At 50.0% G+C, this 21135-nt stretch overlaps 1 protein-coding gene across 5 annotated transcripts in view; it reads left to right on the forward strand.

Annotated features, from left to right (window-relative positions):
- fryl (furry homolog, like) overlaps positions 1–21135 on the forward strand; it is a 94107-nt gene that overhangs the window by 10578 nt on the left and 62394 nt on the right. For 2 of the 5 annotated variants that reach the window (XM_080833205.1, XM_080833206.1), the window contains exon 1: positions 2749–2881. The exons of 1 other annotated variant lie outside the window; for it this stretch is intronic. In XM_080833205.1, coding sequence (XP_080689331.1) covers positions 2776–2881 — 106 coding nt within the window. In that variant the 5' untranslated portion in view covers positions 2749–2775. Of the gene's footprint in view, positions 1–2748; positions 2882–21135 lie in introns of those variants that run through there. 2 more of the 5 variants (XM_080833202.1, XM_080833203.1) reach the window with 1 other exon arrangement.

Consider the following 21135-nt stretch of genomic DNA (forward strand, 5'->3'; position numbering starts at 1 on the left):
AAGAGTTCTGTGTAACGAGTGGGTGACTCGCGTACGCAGTAAAAGTTTACATGGGAAGGGAAGTAGCTCAGAGCTGGCACTGTTATTATTGTATGTTGTGTGTTTTTTGTGTTTTTTTCTGTATGTGTGTTTATCTCACATGGGTGCAGACACACACACACACACACACACACACACACACACACACACTCACATGAGAGGGAGAACTATCCAAGTGGTGCTGAAACCATTACATCATCCCAGAGCTGACACTTTCTTACACCATGAAGGATCACATTTCCTGTTAGAGTGGGATGCTCCTCTCTCACATCATCACATACACACCTTCAAACACACTGACACTACCACTCTTGTAACGTTTTGCTGACTAACTTCTCCTGTGCTCGTTGTGTGTGTGCGTGTGTATGGGTGTTTGGGTGTATGGGTGTATGGGTGTGTGAGTGTGTGAGTGTGAGTGTGTGAGGGAGAGCGAGTGAGTGATGGGTTAAACGGGGACTCCACCCTTTCTTACAGAATGGCCCTTGTGAGAAGTTCGGTTTCCTCCTCTCTTGCGGCTGCTGCAGTTCCTCCAGCTGTCCCAGGGGGCGCTGTTGCCCACTGTCTGCATTTGCTGCGTCACAGCTGCCAAACACAATCCCCCCCAGCCTCCCCACTTACCCTTAACTGTTTTCTTCTACAACCTGTGCTTAAAACTCACACATACAACTTAACACCAGTCCAGGCACGATTCATCTTTTTACCGTCTAAAAACTGATTCAGGAACAGTCAAACTGTAAATGTTGTATGTTGTAAGTCAACTGAGATGGCTGTAGATGGGAACTGTTCCAGAAGAGCAGAGTCTCTCTCTCTCTCAGTGCTGCTAGATTAGATAAGGACCCGGGACATGGCGGCCGGCACTTTGTTAGATGATGTCATGACTGATCTGGGAACGTATCTAGCGGCACACTGCTGATGGCTCAGAGAGGCTCTGCTGTGGAATCAGTGTAGTGGTGCCACCAGAGGAGGAGCAGAAGAAGAAAAAGCAGGAAGTGAAGAAGAGAACAGGCCAGGAAGAATAAAATGATGTCATGCTCTGTCTACCTCTGCCTCTCTCTCGCTCTCTGATTATTGCTGTGTGTGTGTGTGTGTTTGTGTGTTTGTGTGTGTGTGTGTGTGTGTGTGTGTGTGGTATGGGGATTGGAGGGCAGGAGGGAGAGGTAGTGTGGCATTATAGCGATGTACATTGTCAGCGAAAGCATGGGCTCATTTGAATGCGTGGCAGTGAGTCAGCATTAAGGGGGGGCTCTTTGTGCAGGAAAAAGGCCTCCCAGTGCGGGACACCATCATTGATTTATGGACAACAAACTGTACCCCCCCCACACACACACACACCCATACATACACACACACTCCAAAAGACTTGATCAGAGAAAGAGTTTTGTTAGATAGCTGCACCTCCCCTACATACACTCCGAGGCTAGAGCTGGCTAGCCTTCTCCAGGAGATGGGGAGGGCTCAGGCCACTTTATGCCTTGGGGCTGTTTGTGCAGCACCTGCTGAATGAATGCACCAGTCTTTTTAGTGTGTGTGTGTGTGTGTACGTACACCATGCATATTGCTGTATGGGTTACATGCCTGTGTTCATGATAAGCTTTTATCTGTTCTGGCAGACTCCAGGCTGCTGCCACACCCTCTTTTCCTTCTCTCTCACTCATTTACCCCAAGGAAGAGTCTACACCCCCCCCCCCCCCCTCTTTCTCTCTCTCTCACTCTCTCTCTCTCTCTCTCTCTCCCCCCCCCTCCCCTCTTAGGTTGTCTCTTTCGTTTCATGAATGGGGTGTGGCCTGCGTTGACTGTGTTGTGATTGGCCAGGAGCTAATGTTGCACGTTATCTCCTGTGGAACACGTTCAGGTTCAGCCCCTGATAGCATCCTGGCTCCGCCCACACTGATATCACCGCCCACCCCTGAGGAGGCTGGCGATGGCTCTTCTTCACCGTGTGTGTTTTCTTTTCATTTTTTTTCTCTCCTCCCCCCTTTCTCTTTCGCTCTCTCTCTCTCTCTTCCTGGTTGTCAAGCCCAAACAGAGGCACAGGTAGAGAGCGGTGAAGTTTGGAGAAGAGTGAAGACCTGTAGCAGGAGTGTAGCTGGTGTCTGTCTTTTAGCTTGGTCTAGCACAGCTGGGCTGTGTGTGTGTGTCACTCTGCCACGGGTTCAGAGAGCTCTGATCTCAGGGAGTGTTTTTGAATGTGTGTGTGTGTGTGTGTGTGTGTGTGTTTACATTCATTTGCACTACAACCAGGACTTCCAGGTGGGGACTGAAGAGGATTTATATTTGAAAGTTGGGCATTTGTGGATTTTCACATTTAATTTGGAAAACGGCACTTGGGAAAGAACACCAGGAAGTGTACACACACAGTGGTGTTGGTGACAGTGCTCCCTTGGAGGCTCTTGGATCGTTTGGGGCGAGCTACTCAGCAGGGCAGGAGTGACAGCTGTTGGCCGGAGAAAGGTCTGCCGTGGGGTTGCCGCGGAGATGGAGCCTAAGGGAGGAAGTGACATGAGCCTGCGGCCAGAGCGGCGTTTGGAGTAAGCGTGTCCGCTTCGAAGTCTGCGTGTGTGTGTGTGTGTGTGTGTGTGTGTGTGTGTGTGAGCACACACGGGTGCAGACATGGAGTTCCTCAAGAGCCTCGTTCCTGGCGTCATATCCGGGGACGGGAGTGCCTCCACCGGATCTGTGACTCAAGGTACGGCTGCGGAGGTGTTGCCCCGGGACTCGGGGCCTCGTCTGCTGAGGATGAAGCGGCTGGGCCTGTTGACCATGGGCCAGACCATAGAGGAGGACCAGGAAGGGCTGGCCCAATCCACCAGGCTCTCACGCCTCTACAGACACCGACAGAAAGGTACAGATGGGAACAAACAGTTGGTAGAGAGAGCCCAACACGGGCAGAAAAAGAGAGAGAAAGAGAATTCCTGATGAAGAGACGTGTGTGTGTGTGTGTGTGTGTGTGTGTGTGTGTGTGTGTGTGTGTGTGTGTGTGTGTGTGTGAGTGTGAACGGCTCCTCTCCTTGATCTAATTCAGAACACCATGATAGAATAAATTCATTCAGTTGTCACACTCACTCACATTTGTCGTTCTCTCTGTTTGAACCGAAACACAACCGTCCTCTCTGTCGCCGCTCATACACGTTTTCATTCCCGCCACTCCGTGCTGAATTATCACTCGTAAGGCAAAAGCACCGTGAAGCCCTGACGGCTGCTCTGCCGCACTCGAAAGAAGGTCGGAGGTTAAGGTTGAAGTCAGGCTGTAAAATGTAGTGCGGAGATAGCCTAGCGCGATAACTCCCGGCCCTTATCTGGTCGCCCTCCGTGCCCTGGGCTGATAGAGTGCTGCAATAACAAGTCTTTTAAAAGCTCTCCCTCTCCCAGCCTCTCAGCGGAACAGCTGTTTCAAACACAAACCTTGCAGTGTTTTGTGTCCAAAAATGTTTCGAACAACCCCCCCCTCCCCTATTCCATTCTCTTTCTGGAATCTTTCCTCTGCCTGCTGGGAGCGTGAGTTTGTATAAATATAACTGTATAAATAAAATCAGTTTGGGAAAGTTGGAGGTTGTTGTGGTATACCCCCCCCCCCCCACACACACACAAACACACACATCACCAGCCACACTACATAGGACTTAAGTGATTTCCTATCTACTGTTTCTTATCTGCATGTATCTATAGACCATGCAAGTGTGCACTGCACTGACTAATGGAAGAGTGCTATTGGGCACCTGTTAATACAAATTCAGTTAAGCTCTTCTGCGCCACCAGTTTTCTGAGGAAGAAATGTGCTTATGATGCCATGATGCCTATGACTGTGGTTGTGTAGTCCTACTCTATAAACCTGAGCCCCCCTGACTGATTGTGAAGACGCTTGTTCGTGTGCACAGTTAATAAAGTGCAACTCTTTGGGTCTGTCTGTGTTTGTGTCGTGTGTGTGAGGGCATTGGTATCAGCATGCACAAACAAAACAAATGCGATCTCTTCCAGAATGCTGTCACCTACCAGCTCAGTACATCTGGTTTGGGCTGGTGTTTCTGGCTTAGGTGTGGAAGTCAGGCTGCATTTAGTTGCTTTTAGCTTGCATCCTGTTGCCAACTCAGTCGCAGTAGGTATGTGGATGGGGGGAAAAAACAAACGTGAGCTTTCATCATGATTGTTTGAGTGATCGTGTGTTCACATGCATTTATACGGGTCTTTCTTCGTGTGTGTGTGTGTGTGTGTGTGTGTGTGTGTGTGTGTGTGTGTGTGTGTGTGTGTGTGTGTGTGTGTGTGTGTGTGTGTGTGTGTGTGTGTGTGTGTGTGTGTGTGTGTGTGTGTGTATTACTTTGATTTTATTATCTCTGGGTTGTAGAGATAAATTGTGTGTGTGAATGTGTATCGGTAGGGCTTTGTGTCTCAAGCTGCTTGTCTGGACAAGCTTGCCGCAGAGCACGGTTAGGCTCCAGAGCACGACTATACACGCACACGCACACACATCTATCCCAGCAAGCACCTCTGTCTTCTTCAGATAGATATATATATATATACACACACACACACACACACACACACACACACACACACACACACACACACACACACACACCTACCTCTCTGGCCCCCAGAGAGACTATAGGCCATGTGCACTAAAAGGCTATCTAAAGGCCTGCTCTGAAGCAGTCATTTATTTACACTTCCAACTAGCTTTCTCTATCTTATAGTTTTTTCTTTCTTTATTTTGTTGTCTCTCCCTCTTCCCCTCTCCCTCTCTCTCATTCTCATTTTACAATAATGAATTCTGGTTCGATTTTCCCCCAAAAGTTGCTGAGCGGAATGGAAAAGTGCCCAGTGGCAAAGAGGAAAGTGAGGAGATGGCACTTTGTGGTTGACACTTTTTTGGGGAGGTTTGCTGAGTTCAAAGCCTTTCAGAACACACACACACACACACACACACACACACACCGTAGGGCTTTCCTGTTTGGGGTACTGCTAGGTTTTCTCCAAGTGACTGAATAGCTTTTGCTTTGAGCCAGCAGGGGAGAGAGAGAGAAATGCACGGCTAAGGACTGGGGGTAGTTTCAGCACACCTAGTTAGATAGCTTTAATCTGGATCATGTTGTTGTGGCTCAGTCTGTTCCAGGTTAGCTAAAGGGGTAACTTGTAGTTTGAGTTAAGACCTCAGACACTGAAGGAGTCACCTGAAGGCGGAATACTCCCAGATGGCATAAGTGACACTTATCCCACACTAAATCCCATTCATTTCTGTTGGGAGGCAATCCATTGTGACGTAGACCAGCGATTCAGATGAAGCGCACAACAAAAGTTGGGAAGTTTAATCCTATGCAAATGAATAGCGATTTTCGCTGGCGGTGGCCAGTCAGATTGTTTTGTTGATGTCTCTGACGGTTTGAAAATTGCACGACTATGGCACGCTCGGTCGTTTAATTTCCTAAAAGGAAAGGCTTGGATGGCCTGGTAAGCGTTTGTTGTTGTTGTTCCTGGTATGTTAGATATTTACTTACTTTTACAGAAGGACAGTTTTGTTTTTAAAGCAAGTGACTAGATAGCCTGCTAACCTGCTTACTAGCTTACTAGTTTAGTCTGTTATGCTCTTTCCACACGCTACACCACGCCCACTCAAAGGGATGGAAGCTTTTTACATCGCTGGCATGTGTTCGTACTGTTTGACCAGATGTGTGTGTGTGTGTGTGTGTGTGTGTGTGTGTGTGTGTGTGTGTGTGTGTGTGTGTGTGTGTGTCCTGTTTTGAATATTCCACTGTAAAAAAGTGAGTAGTAGTGAGGTGTGGTGTGAGTGTTCTGGGTTGACACCCTTAACTGGAAGTGTGTGTGCTGGTGTGCTTGAAGAAACTTGCTCTCAAGATGCTCAGTGCATCACGCACACACACACAGACACACAGACAAGCTCTATCAATCACTCACAAGTGACAGCTACCTTAGCCTCTGCCATTTTTCTGAATAGAAACTTTTATTTCTCTTTAGGCAAAGTAAATAATGTATTGTCTAAAGGGAATAAGGACTTCTGTTCCAAAACCAGCAAGCTTACTACCTTACTAAAAGGCATGCAAAAACCTTGCAAACACCACCAACAGCCCAGTTCACACTGATAGAAACTTGCCAACACACTAACTGATATAGCTGGCAATGTAATGCTGTGAAAGCTTTTCTTCCATTTTTGCAAGGTGTTCCAGCCAGGAAACACAGAACTACCGTGACCGTCAAAAAACGTGATGCCTACCAAACCATGGGCCCACTATACATCTATTTCTCTCTCTCCTTCCTTCTCTTATTTGTCATGTAATCACACAATGAGCTCAGCAGGCTTTGGGATGTGTCCTGTTTGCTGTGAGTGATGAGATTAAGGCACTTATTTGGTTAAAGGGTGCTGACGCTTTCCTGCTGAAAACACAAGGGTGTGTTTGAATCAGGGATTTGTGTGTTTTGTGTGGCCCTGGTTGAACTTGTCAGGTTTGAGCAGGTAAAGGAGTGTTCTAGCTGAGGGGTAGCTTTCATAGCTTCCCTTTGTCTCTGTGAAAGTGCAGTGGTAAGAAGAACGATTGTTCTTAACTAATAATTGTTCTTAACACAGTCATAAAATGTGTGCATGCAACTGTGGATGCTGAATCTGCCGTGAGTTAGCTGTGATGTATATTTATGTACATTTACTCTTCCCCTAGGATAAACTAATTGATGTTAGGCAAATCCCTCTCGACATTTGGGCTATGACACTTGAGTAGGTTGATTTGATATGTATAATTGTGTGTGTGTGTGTTGAAGTCGGAACACACATCACCAAGACAAGTCTGTAGTTACATCAGTATTCAGATGCAACTGTGACGCATTGGCCTCTGTGTGTGTGTGTGTGTGTGTGTGTGTGTGTGTGTGTGTGTGTGTGTGTGTGTGTGTGTGTGTGTGTGTGTGTGTGTGTGTGTGTGTGTGTGTGTGTGTGTGTGTGTGCGCGTGTGTGTGTGTGTGTGTGTGCGTGTGTTCGTTTTTGATGAGCATTTCCTCACAACATGATTCATGTTATCCATTCACATACATACGTGCACACACACACACACACACACACGGTAAAAAACACTTTGAAAGAACCCATCATATCCAGGGTAAAATGAATGTGAATAGAGCAAGCGTGTTCCCCCCTCTCTCTCTCTCTCTCTCTCTCTCTCTCTCTCTCTCTCTCTCTCTCTCTCTCTCTCTCTCTCTCTCTCTCTCTCTCTCTCTCTCTCTCTCTCTCTCTCCAGTACAGTGAGGCTGTCTGCAGGCCGTCTCCAGAATGACTCAGCGCTCACTCCAGCCGCATTTGGCATTCAAATCCTGGCAGAGCTGGTGCTTCCCCAGTCTCTCCCTCTCTTCTCCTCCTCTCTCTCTCTTTCTCTCTCTTTCTCTCTCTGTTGCTGCTGCTGTGGTAGGGTGTGGACCCGTGGTTCTGTGTAAGAGCAACCATCACCGCTGCTGCCACAGTGGCGAACCCCACTCCAGACAACTCTTCTGTCTCGGCGAGGTGGATACGGGCGGAGGGTGGGGGATGGCTGACCTCGGGTGTCACCCCAGTGCGTGCCGGCTCCTCTCTTATCATCTCTCTCGTGGGCAGAGGCGGGTAACTCCCTGGTGAGCTCACCTCCGTCAGAGCAGCAGGAGCCTCCCTCCCAGTTGCCTGACTGCCTCCCAGTTCCCTGACTGCCTCCCAGTTGCCTGCCTGCATGGGTACAGGGAGATGGCAGTGCAGTCAGACAACAAACGGGATGTGTGCTCACTGCTGGTCCTCAGTTGAAATCCCAGGTGGACTCCTGGGTCAGTGCTTCATAAGCAACCTGACTGCTGTGGTAGCTGTAGCCACTGATGCTGCTGCGGCTGCTGGTCTCGTTGCTGCATCATGCCGTGAGCGCTGGGCTGTGCTGGGCTGGAGGGGAGACATGACCCACCCCAGAGCAGAGGCCAACCTGGCTGAACAACAAACAAGCATGAGAACAATAGCCTGAACCATACCACAGACACACACACACACACGCAGACGCACACACGCAGACGCACACACGGAGACGCACACACGGAGACGCACACACACGGAGACACACACACACGGAGACACACACACACGGAGACACACACACACGGAGACACACACACACGGAGACACACACACACGGAGACACACACACACGGAGACACACACACACGGAGACACACACACACGGAGACACACACACACGGAGACACACACACGGAGACACACACACACACACACGGAGACACACACACACACACGGAGACACACGCACACACACGGAGACACACGCACACACACGGAGACACACACACACACGGAGACACACACACACACACGGAGACACACACACACACGGAGACACACACACACACACACACACACACACACACACACGGAGACACACACACAGAGACACACACACACACACGGAGACACACACACACACACACGGAGACACACACACACACACGGAGACACACACACACACGGAGACACACACACACACGGAGACACACACACGGATACACACACACACTGACTGGGAGTGGTGGTAATGTGCTGCCATTGCTTAGGAAGCCTCTTGGAGCCGTCTGTTTACTCGGCGCACGGCGGGACCACAACTCCACAGCCCTGCCATAACAGCGGCCGGGAGAGGACACCGCTGAGAACAAAGGCTCCGCTGCCTCTCCCGAGGGGACGGCGGATAATGGCCGCCTCGAGGTTCAGCATCACATCTCCTTCCAACGCCAGGTTCTCAGGCTCTCTTATCAGGCCTCTGAAGCAGTCCCAGCCACAGTGGCATTCTCATGTGCGCTGGCTGATTGCTTGTAGTTCCGCAAAGGTTTGTGGGGTATGTAGTTTTTCCATGCACCTCTGCTGGGGCAGCAGGGTGACGTACCCTTCGCCCCTCGTCTGTCCTCTGCCGCCCCGGAAAAGAGGGGGAGGGAGGTCACTGCTAGAGTTACCGCTCGTATCGATTTGTTCTCGCGCTCTCCTCCTGCACCCCCCCCCCCCCCCACACACACACACACACACACATGCATCGCTCGAGTCGGAACACTCAGCGCAGGAAGTGCTTCTTTCTCAGTGCCCCCTGGGACTCACTGCACTTGCAGACTGTCTGGAGTCAGGAGAGCAACCGCCAGTCGCACACCACAGCACACCACACCAGGTCGCTCTGGCACGCCTGCACTTTCCTGCCTCTCCTTCTTTACCTGCAAATGGCCGCCCTTTCCCGTTAATGGGCTGCTTTTGCGATTACAGATGCATAATGCACTCTCTGTGGGATGCTTCTGTGTTTTTTTTTAATGGAGTCTCAAGACATCGCTCTCTTGCCTGGCAATGGAAACCTGTAGAATTAGAAAAAGGGTAGGGTGGACATTTCCAGTTCCCAGAAATGCTGTTATCTGTGTTATACATGGCTGAGAAATTAGAGGGCCCAGAATGAATCCATGGGATTATTGATGAATTGTGTTCGATATTCAGTCCTTCCATAACAGTAAAATGAACCATGCTAGTATGTCAGTGTTAACGTCATTAAAGACAGTTGCCAGTATACGTCTCAGCTTACATGTTCACGTCTCCATAGCCGTAAGCTTCGTCACAGGATGGAGAAACTGTATTTATGACCATTCTGCAGCCTGACACCCTGTTTGTGGAAACCTTAGTGCGGTGGCACAGCTTGGGAGAGCTTGTGGCGGTTGGGCTTACGTAATCCACCCACCCAGGCAGGGAGGGAGGGAGGGAGGGAGGGAGTGAGGGGCAGGGCCTGGGGTTAGGGCTGGGTAGGCTTCTGGCAGCCTGACTGACAAAGCCACTGGCACCCACGCAGGCCCGCGCCCTGTTGACTGTGGAGCAGCATTCCTGCAGAGATGATGGCAGAGTCCTGCTGTTTACACCAAATACAGGCAGAACAGGGCCCTTTGTGACTCTGTCTTTCTGTATGTGTATCTGTGTGTCTGTGTGTCTGTGTGTGTGTGTTTGTCTGTCTGTCTGTCTGTCTGTCTGTCTGTCTCTGTCTGTCTGTCTGTGTGTTTGTGTATTTGTGTGTGTTTTTTTTTTTGTCTGTCTGTGTGTTTGTGTGTATATGTGTGTGTGTGTCTGTGTGAGCCATACATAGTTAGGAGTAGTTTTTAGATAGATAATTAGTGGCTTATGAAACAGTCTGTTCGGCTGTGAGCTCATCCAGTACAGAACATGGACTTCATTGAGCGGGCAGGTGGATATCCATGTGGACCCATCTCTAAGACCCTTTAGGGAAGAACTCCCTAACGTTGCTGGGGAGTCACACACATGGTCTGGTTTTAGCTCTTGTAGCTCTTTCATTGCTGTACCAGATGAGACACAGGAACACAGTGAGCCTTGTGAGTCTTGTTCTGGCTTGGTTACGGATCAGTCCCGTGCAATCTTGTGTAATGGGTGAGGTAGGAGAGTCATGTGCTATGAGACGGACGGACCTGATCTGAGGTCAGTTATGGGAGACTGTTGAGTCTGACCCAGTATGAGGATGAGTGTGCTGCTTCAGCTCCGCCAGAGTGCACTGCAGTGCAAATGGGGAATGGTAGACACAATGCAGGTCTTTATAGAGATGCTTTGTGGGTCTGTGTGTGTGTGTGTGAGAAAGCTGGCTAGAGTGCGTGTGTGTGTTTTTGTTTGTTTGTTTGTTTAGAATGCTGGGTTCCCGCTTTGCATAACTCCAGTTGGGCGGGTCCCATCATGTGATGTGGTGAAAGAGAGAGAGCGAGAGGACAGATTTGCACAAGTGAAGCGGGCGAAATGGAAAATGGAGCATTGTTATCCAATCCTGCCCTCTCCCCAGCCAAGAAGAATCTGATGTTTGTTTGTGTGGCCTGTTTTATCTGCTTAGGCTGCAGTCAGATGGTGTCATGTGCTCATGCTTCTCTGTGTGTGTGTGTGTGTGTGTGTGTGTGTGTGTGTGTGTGTGTGTGTGTGTGAGAGAGAAACAGAAAGGTGGTGTTGGGGATATGTCGTGTGTTGCTTCTGCATTGTTAAAGCATCTTGCGGACATTTCCTGTGTGTGGTGTGTGTGTGTGTGTGTGTTTTTTAAAGTAGGTCCTAAAGGCTTCAGTACACTGGTGTTGAAGAGATTTAGATTAGATGATTGATCCACCTCCGTTACAGTGGAACACTTGTTACTGTAGAGTGTGAGTTGCGTAATGTGTACAACCACTGTATGTGCGTCTGGCAGATTGATTGGGTGTGTGTGTGTGTGTCTGTGTGTGTGTGTGTGTGAGAGAGAGAGAGTGTGAGAGCGCACGGTACCTGGCAGGCCATGTGTGACATGGGGTGGCATGGATTAGCTCCCCTGTGTTTTAGTAACATTGGTTGTTGTGCCAGGGCATCGCCTACTGCCGCGGGCAGGTGTTTGGTGAGCTGTGTGTGTGTGTGTGTGTGTGTGTGTGTGTGTGTGTGTGTGTGTGAGTGTGTGTCAGAAGGTCCCATGACTTCCTACCTGTAGTCTACATGCCAGAAGCAGAAGAAACAAAACTACAGGCTGACATTCTTCCAGCTCCATCTTGTCTGTGCAACTCCCTCACTCCCTCTCCTCATCATCTCCTCTCCCCCATCCTCCTCCTCCTTTTCCGCTCCTCTCCTCCTCTCTCCTTTCCTCTCAGGTTTTGATTGTGCTGCAGAGATGACACATCACTATTGCTTGGGTCTGTGGAGGATGTGTGCCTTTGATAAGCCACCACAGAGAGAGAGAGAATGGGGGGGCGGGGGGGGGGGATGAAGAGAGCGAAAAGAGAGGGAGAAGTGCAGTAGCAGCTATAATGACATGTATTAGAAGCGCTGGACAGTGGCCAGCCTGCGCTGGCAGCGTGTTGATGACGTCAACGCCAATCCCCCCCCCCCCCCCCCCCCCCCAATCCCACCCCTTCTCACCCCCCAGCCACTGAAACAAACGCTCTCTGTTTGGGGAGGGAGGGAGGGAGTCAGCGTGCATTACAGAGGGAACAGAAGCAAGGGGCAGGGGGGAGGGGGCATGTAGAGAGGGGAGGGGGCATGTAGAGAGGGGAGGGTACTGACTGAGCGAATGGAGAGAGCGAGTGAAAGGGAGTGAGAGGGGTAGAGGGAGAGAAGGAGAGAGAGAGACACGAGCTGATGTGGAGTGCATGCATGCGTGCGGGCACTAGGACTAAGGCGCACACAGGAAGAGAGGAGAGGAGGAAGCAAGCAGCAGCCGATTACCCCCCACCCACCCTTCTCTGCTGGGAAGAGCCCGTTCACTCTGTGTGTCTCTCTCTCTCTCTCTCTCTCTCTCTCTCTCTCTGTCTCACCCTCTCTCTGCACCCATTCTCCCCTCTCTCTCCCTCTCACACACACTCGCACAGACACTCACTCACACACGGGCACAGTCGTACTCGCTCGCTCGCCTCGCTCACACTCAGGCTTTCACCGGAAGTTTCTGTCAGTGCTCTGCTCCTCTCCCGTCACGCAGGACCCGGCTCAGGATGCGCGACTCGGTGGATTGGCTATTGTACCGACGCTTCGGATCACTTTTCTAACGGGACGGCACGCACCTCTCACTGTCCCGTTCCCTCGCTTTTTTTTCCTTTGGTCTTTTTTCTCCCCCGGGCAGTTTTTTCCTCTCCGCTGAACTTGCCTCTCCCGATGGGCCTCTCTCCTCCCAGCAGCTGATCTGTGTGTTTGTGCGTGTGCTTGAGTGTGTGTGTGTGTGTGTGTGTGTGTGTAAGTGCGTGTGTGTATGTGTGCGCAAATGTGTATGTGTGCGCAAATGTGTGTATTCAGCAGCATGCACCCCAACAGTAGCCTGAGTGGAGGCTAAAACTTAAGAGCCAAGGAGACTTAGTGTGTTTGTGTGTGCTCGCATATCTGCGTGCGTGTGTGTGGTGTTTGTGTGTGTGTCTGGGAGCGCCAGAGCACAAGGAAGCTGGAGTGTGAGGCTAGCGGAACTGGCCGGCCCATCTCGTGCCTTTTCATTTCTTACCCACAATTCCCGGGTGGAGTCATGCTGAGCCTTCAGGACTCGGTATTCTTTGAGATCAGCATCAAGTCTCTTCTCAAGTCCTGGAGCTGTGAGTATACCTCAGATGCTGACACACACACACACACACACACACACACACACTTTGGTATCAGAACCCAGTTGCAAACATACTTGAGCTAAGCTAAGGTCTGATATGACCTGAGTTCAACCATTTAAGACACTGTTTAGTGAAGTGTGTGTGTGTGTGTGTGTGTGTGTGTGTGTGTGTGTGTGTGTGTGTGTGTGTGTGTGTGTGTGTGTGTGTGACATGTATCTGCCACTGCTTGAAGGATGGCTTGTCGATTGTTGTGCACTTACCTTGCCCTCACACTTGATCTCCATCGGGTGATCAGACACATGCCTGCATGCTTGATCGATCGCTCACTCACTCAGTGTCTCTCTCTCTCTGAAACACACACACACAGACACAGACACGCGTATAACTCGCGTTTAGTGCTCTTATCTACATGCACAAACATTGTTGTCGATGGACATATTTGGTTTTTTTTGTTAATGACACACTTCAACTGTCACTAAAGTTGACACTCCCTAACACCTGCTCACACACACACACACACACACACACACACACGGTCACTCACTCACAACAGCAAACACACTGGTCCTGGTTGGGTGCCACAATGGGTGCACCTCTTATAGCCCCTGTGTGTGCGCACTTGGCACTCACACACTCCTGCTTATCTCACTACCTGTGTGCACCTGAAGGTGTGTTGGTCCAGTCACACACAAACACCACACACACACACACACACACACACACACACACACACACACACACACACACATAAGCAAACACGCACACGCGTGCCAGCCTTATCGGGCTATTTTAATCATGCTATCACAAGGTCTGACCCGACATGTACCCGACACCCGAGATGTTCACAATTCACAGCGGTCAAGCTTGGCCTCAGTTCCGTGTGTGTGTGTGTGTGTGTGTGGTCTGAACAGGTATGCGGTATGTGTTGAAACCATGTGAAACTGAGAGATATAGAATCCACTCCTTCCTCCTCTCTTCTCTTCTCTCTCTCCTTCAGACCTCTTAGGCTCTGCTTTTCCCTGATGGGGCGTCTGCAGATGCAGACACTGATCACACACACACACACACACACACACACACACACACACACAATTTCTCAGAGGGCACTTCCTGCTGTGTGTGGTGTGTCTCTGTATGTGTGTGTGTGTGTGTGTGTGTGCGCGCTTTTATAGCCCTGATAGCATCTTCTCTACCTCATGAGCTCCCCCACCCTTCTCTCTGTTTCTCTGTTTCTCTCTCTCTCTCTCTCTCTTTTTCTCTCTCTCTCATCCAGTGGGATTGCTAATGTTTCCCCTCATTGATCGCTCTAGTCATTGACTTCCATTACGACACAGATACACACACACACACACACACACACACAGACACACACACACACACACACACACACACACACAGTGCTGTGCTGTGCTGGAGCCAGGGCTCAAACATGCCCACATCCTGTGCCTGTGGTTGTGCCTGGTCCCTTCTCAGTCAGTCTGCCCCTGAGAGGGTCAGGTGTCATGTGGATCAGAGGTCAGCTAGATGTCTTTACCCTGAGTCAGACTGTGTGTGTGTCTCTGTGTGTGTCACTGTGTCTCTGTGTGTGTGTGTGTCTCTGAGTCTCTGCGTGTGTCTCTGCGCCTGTGTGTGTGTCTCTGTGTGTGTGTGTGTCTCTGAGTCTCTGCGTGTGTCTCGCCTGTGTGTGTGTGTCTCTGTGTCTCTGTGTGTGTCTCTGTGTGTGTCTCTGCGTGTGTCTCTGCTTGTGTCTCTGCGTGTGTCTCTGCGTCTGTGTGTGTGTGTCTCTGTGTGTGTCTCTGCGTGTGTGTGAGATGCAGATTAACATGAGTATTGCAGGGGGCACAGTGGATGGAGTGGACCCACACAGCCTGTCCCTTCAGACAACAGTCCCATTAGCTCCTCAGCCATGCAGCTCTGTGTGTGCGTGTCTGTGCGAGAGGAAAGCAGATCTGTGTTAGTTATGACAGAAGCCCATGTGGAGCCTGACTGCACAGTCCGTGTTTGCAGCCCAGGATGCGTGCGTGCAGGCCACTAATTAGTTTAGTCAGCGCTGCAGCCGCGAGCCGTGGGGAACAGCCTCCTCCCACCCAATCCCCTTCCGTCTCTGTTAGCCGCCGCAGCGAACGTGCTAACGCACCACCAGGGGCCAAGTCCGTGTTTTTCCCATAGCGTTTGTTTTTAAGGGTCTGACTGACTCTTTGCTGGGTTGATGGAAGCCTGTGCCCTGGCTACACGCAATAAACTTTCAATGCCTCCGCCTGCCAGGAGTCGATCAGCAGTTTGAGCAATACGAGGTTGCTGTGGCGATCCGTGACGGACATTGCAGCAGCACCTCTGTGAGTTTTCCAATCCAACCTCCCTGCCATGGGTGGGTGGTTCCCCCCCGTAGGCGTTTATAGGCTGGCAGACCCTCCCCTGGAGGTGACTCCCTCCTGCCGGGTGTGAGCTACCGGCGGACGGGAGGCTGCAGTCAAAGGGCTAGCTGGTCTAGCTGGACTGGCCTGGCCTGAACCAGACATCCTCCATATGCTGGACACCGACAGTAGAACCAGGATTTCAATGGGGTGAAGATCTGTCTGTCCCTGCTTTGTCAGCTGCTGGCTCACCTCAGATGATGATGATGCTTCATGGCAAGAGATTAAGAGAGCTGCTGTCATGGATCCATTGAGGAGACACAGCTTGGTTAATACCACCTGTTCTGAGATCAGTCAAACAGTAGTAGTTTGCATGGGTGACGACGATCTGTTAGCTGGACTTTACAGGGTGAACCGGCACCATGAGGTTCCATCAGCTATGGGCAAACACCTGCTTTCATATAAGAGTCCGCTGCTGGCTATGCATCAGTGCTGTGTGGAAGGGAGACAGAGTGTGTGAGTGTGTGTGTTTCTCTGTGGTGCTGGTCCACTGGGTGTTGGTTTTTGTTGTGAATGCTTTTATTTTTCCCCAAACACACATCCGGAGTGCGGTGCTCAGCTGGCCTGGACTGTGGCCGTTGGCCCGGCAGCCTACTCTGACCGGCCAAGAGAGCTCCCAGCATGCGGGTGGGTAAACAACAGGCTTGGGGGGGCCAACAGATTTCCCCCTCGTTTTTTTTTCTAACTCTCTCTCTCTCTTACTCTCTCCCCCTCTCTTTCCACTCACTCTCTCCCTCTGCTCTTTCTTTGCTCTCTCTGTCTTTGCCAACTCCTTTTCGTTGGGCCTCTCAGTACACACAATGACAAGTGAGGCCTAGTTTCAACGGCTGTCAACATGCCATCCCGCGCTCCCGCTCTCTCTTTCTCCTCCTCTCTCGCTCTCTCTTGCCCGTCTTTCGTTCATTTGCCCTCTCCCCCTCAAAGGCTCTCTAAAAACAACTGTGTGAATTTAGAACATTCTAGCAGCAGAGGGAGAAAAGAGGAACATTGGTTTTTCTCTGGGTTGCTAGCTAGCTTTTTGCTCTGGCTACTTATTAAAGCATCATTGTTAGCAAGACGACACCTCTTCATTAAAGTGTGTGTGTGTGTGTGTGTGTGTGTGTGTGTGTGTGTGTGTGTGTGTGTGTGTGTGTGTGTAAAAGAGTTTGGGGCATGAATCATTGCCTTGGGTGCCTTTCATTCTGTCTTCCTCTCTTGCTAGTTTCTACAGAGTTTGGAGAAGGAGGTCAGTGCTTGAATCTGGGCATGTCGAGACATTCCTATAATCATGTTACCACTCTGTATGAACACACTCACTTGCATAAGGTCCTTCACTCATACACACAGGCTTGTTCCCAATGCCAGAGGGGAACAGGGAAGGGAATGTGTGTGTGTGTGTGTGTGTGTGTGTGTGTGTGTGTGTGTGAGTGAGTGATACAGTAAGGGAAAGTGCCATCAGCAGGATGCATATTGTTGATGCCACATTATCAACCCACGTTTGCTCCCTCACTCTGTCCTGTCAGCTCATTCACTCTGCAGAGCCATGGCCGTCATCTCACAGCATTGTGTGTGTGTGTGCGTCACTGCGTGTATGTGTGTGTGTGCGTCACTCTCTATGTCTGTGTGTGACGGTCATCTCTCAGCATTGTGTGTGTCACAGTGTGTGTGTGTGTGTGTGTGTGTGTGTGTGTGCATTAACTCAAGGTTTTGTGGTGCGTGTGAACCAGAGAGCAAAATAAACTGGGCTGGTAGATGAATTGCATCATTTTTCTTTCATAACATAATGTCTACGTATCAGTAATACACTTTCTTAATTTTTTATTTTCATTTCCTTGTACACCACGTATAGAATGGATTTAAGAAATAAGGTACATTTTGCTTCTAGTATGGATATCATTTATGTATTAACATTATTTTATCTTCATACTTGTCCAACCTGGTCCACACCAAAAAACAAACTAATAATCAGTCACTAAATCAATTAAGAGTGTCTGTCTGTTATGGCGGTGCAAGCTCTTGATGGCCTTGGCTTTCATAGTGGACGAGCTGACGACCAAAGGATTTAGCCTCCTCTTGTCCTTCGCGTCCGCTCTGCAAACACTGTACAGTCAGAATCTGCAATGCTTGCATGCGGGAGCTATAGGTAAGAGAGTGCGTAGCATATTGCCTGCGGGAGCTATAGGTAAGAGAGTGCGTAGCATATTGCCTGCGGGAGCTATAGGTAAGAGAGTGCGTAGCATATTGCCTGCGGGAGCTATAGGTAAGAGAGTGCGTAGCATATTGCCTGCGGGAGCTATAGGTAAGAGAGTGCGTAGCATATTGCCTGCGGGAGCTATAGGTAAGAGAGTGCGTAGCATATTGCCTGCGGGAGCTATAGGTAAGAGATTGCGTAGCACGTCAGTAGCACGAGATTGAAAGTTCTCCGGTTCCACAACATTGATGGTAGCAGTAGAAGTTGTTCAGATTGTGGAATTGTGTAGCTTATGTTTTGTGTTTACCTCCCCCTCTCGCTCCTACCCCTCTCCTGCTCCTACCCTTCTCCCTGTCGTGTAGTTATGGTAAGATGTTTTAACATGATGAGATGGAACACAGACAACCTAAGTATTATTCAAAGAGGAACAGCGCCCGTATTTTACATCCAGAGCGGTGCAGCAGCAGCAACTTCTCTCGCCGACACAGAAATACACACACACACACACATTTTGTTCCCTGGTGTGAACCCATTGTTTTTGCATGCGTGTGTATGTTCAGGACTATATGGTTAGAGTTCATGTATGTGAGTGACTGTTGAATGAGGTGTGTGTGTGTATGTGTGTGTGTGGTATAGCTCCTTTGGGTTTTGTTGTCCTTCTCCCCTGATTGCGGTAGGGCATGTACCCATAGTGGCCTTCTCTTCCCAGGCAGGGAGGATGCCACTAATCACCATGACAATAGCAGCCTCACCACTCCCTTGAGGTCGGTGGCATCCCCGGCATGATGCAGACACCACACATACACACACTCACACTCACTCACACACATACAGATATCAGCACACAAAAGCACATGCAAACTGGATACATAGAACCCAGTCTAAGGTCCACAGAACATTTATGAACACACACATAATCATGCACATTATTATGGACACACACATTATCACACACACACACACACACACACACGCACATAGAGGCTAACACAGAATACAGAGTGTGTTTTTTTTTCTCCATATTCAGAGCTGTGTCTTGATTCTGTTAAAGTCTGTGTGCCGTGCCATATCAGGAATACTCTGCATGGCTGGCATGGTTCACAGCTTTACAGCCTCTACCACAGCTGAGCCAACCGGCCTGACAGAACTAGCAGTCTCACCCTGCACAATGTGTGTGTCTGTGTGTGTCTGTGTGTGTCTGTGTGCGCGTGTGCACTTTTGCCTGTGTGGCTACACATGTTCGGAGATTGATCAATTGCGGGCCGGTTCCTCGAGTGTGAGGGCACAAATCACTTGGCCATGTGTCGTAGAGCCGCGTAATGCACGGGCAAGCGGGCAGATTAGCGCGTCGACTCGCAGGGATCAGCGTCCCTCCCGCCCGTTAATGCCCGCTGCAGAGGCTTTTACAGGCAGCTGTAATCACGTCACGCCAGACACCTGATCCGCAGAGAGAGCTCTCAGATCAATGCCCTCTGGCCCTCAGCACCCCATCTGGAGCCTGCACACATACTTCACATAGGATTGTGTGTGTGTGGGTGTGTGGGTGGTCTGTCATGGATTATGGAGCTGTTCTCCTGGTAAGTGTTCTTCCTGATCGATAACCACCAGGCCTTAGTGCTCCATGTTGGCCTACATTCATGATTATATCATTTGTGTATGAATGAAATACTGTGTGTGTGTGTGTGTGTGTGTGTGTGTGTGTGTGCGTGACTGAGTACCTACTGGTGTGTGTGTGTGTGTGTGTGTGTGTGTGTGTACATATTAGACTGCTGATTATCTTCAGCTGCTAGGCACACAGTCTTTATCATAGAGTACACTTGTATGTGTATGTGTATGTGTGTGTGTGTGTGTTGGGTTTTGAAAACCAGGGCACCTGGTGCTGTTAGTAGGCTGCTACAGGTGCGCTCATCAGTGTATGGAGGCTGGACCAGGCCAGGCCTAATTTGGTTGAAGATCGTCGGGCAATTAAGGAGAATTTCAATGCAGCCTTTGGACAAACAAATACTACCCGTCTTTTATAGCACACGCACACGCACACGCACACGCACACGCACACGCACACGCACACACTCTCTCTCTCCAACACCAGTCATTCCGGTGAAGCAACAGCCTTTTGCAGTCCTCACAGCGGACAAAATGTGTGCAATGGGGGCAGGAGCATCAGCAGCGAGTGTGGTGTGGGGTGTGTGCTCAGTCACGTCACAAACCATCTCACACTCTGAGAGACTGAGAGGGAAAGCAAGAGAGGGGGAGAGAGAGAAGAAGGGAGAGAGAGGGAGGAAGAGAAGAAGGCAGAGGAAGGGAGGAAGAGAAGAAGGAAGAGGGGGATAGAGGATGCCGACGATTTTTTTCCCTCTCTGTTGTTGAGTGGAAAAGTACAATGTTTCTCTTCTCTGCAAAAGCAGTGAGCAGGCCAGACGGCCAATAGGCCAAGGGAGGGGGGGCTCGTCTGTCCAGTGATTGGTTACTCAGAGCTGGCTATGTGACCTCATGGGGTGGGTGGGGGACATGGGGGGGGCTGTTTGTGCAACTCGGTAAACAAAGAAGGAGTGTTCCAACAGCCCAATGGGCACGGCCCTCTACAACACACACACACACAACAAGACAGACACATGTACACACACACACACACGAATCGGACCCCAACTTTTCATGCACGCCCCTCTTTTTTCTTCCTGCACAGTATCCACAGTGGTGTATGTGTTGTGGTTCTCGTCGTCATCCTTGCCGAGTTGCTGGGTGTGATCCCCGCCTCTCTTCCTCCCCTGAAAAACTCATTAATTTTATGGGCTGTTCTGATCCGCTTATTATTGTTTGGACATTTACAGGGGAACACTGCCATTTCTGTGGCAACCTGCAGGAAACTGCAGGCGAGGGGTTTCCTGGGCGGGAGGGGTGTCAGACATGTGACTGGTTTGTGTGTGTGTGTGTGTGTGTGTGTGTGTGTGTGCGCCTGACAAGACTGAAGGTACTATGTGTGTGAAGGAGTGAGAGGAAGAAATAGAGAGACACACACACACACACACAGTCGGGCTTAACTCTTAATGAAGAACATATCTGGTAGGACACTGGGTGCTTATCTGACCCCAGTCATCTGAACTCTCCTCAGTCCCTCCAGTTTCTGGCCATTTTGGAATTCAATGCAAATTCAACAATTTACATCTGCGTATTTTCTGTTCAGTTTTCTTTAAGCAATAGTACATGATAATTACTGCCACAAAATCTGACCTTTTGCTCGCAAGAGATCACGAAATTCTGGAGGGAACAACCGGGTTTAGTTGGAGTAGCAGACGAGGGGCTCAGGGCCGATCACTCGGGTCACTCTGCAACGCTCAGGCTGCTTTACAGGCCATCAGTAGTGGGAAGCTGTAGTGGTTTAGTGAAATGATGCATGCTATTTGTCTAGCGGGGAAAAAGTTCTCTTTGCTGAAATGTATTCCAGGAAGG

The sequence above is a fragment of the Sprattus sprattus genome (genome assembly GCF_963457725.1).
Source record: "Sprattus sprattus genome assembly, chromosome: 2".
NCBI lineage: Eukaryota > Metazoa > Chordata > Actinopteri > Clupeiformes > Clupeidae > Sprattus > Sprattus sprattus.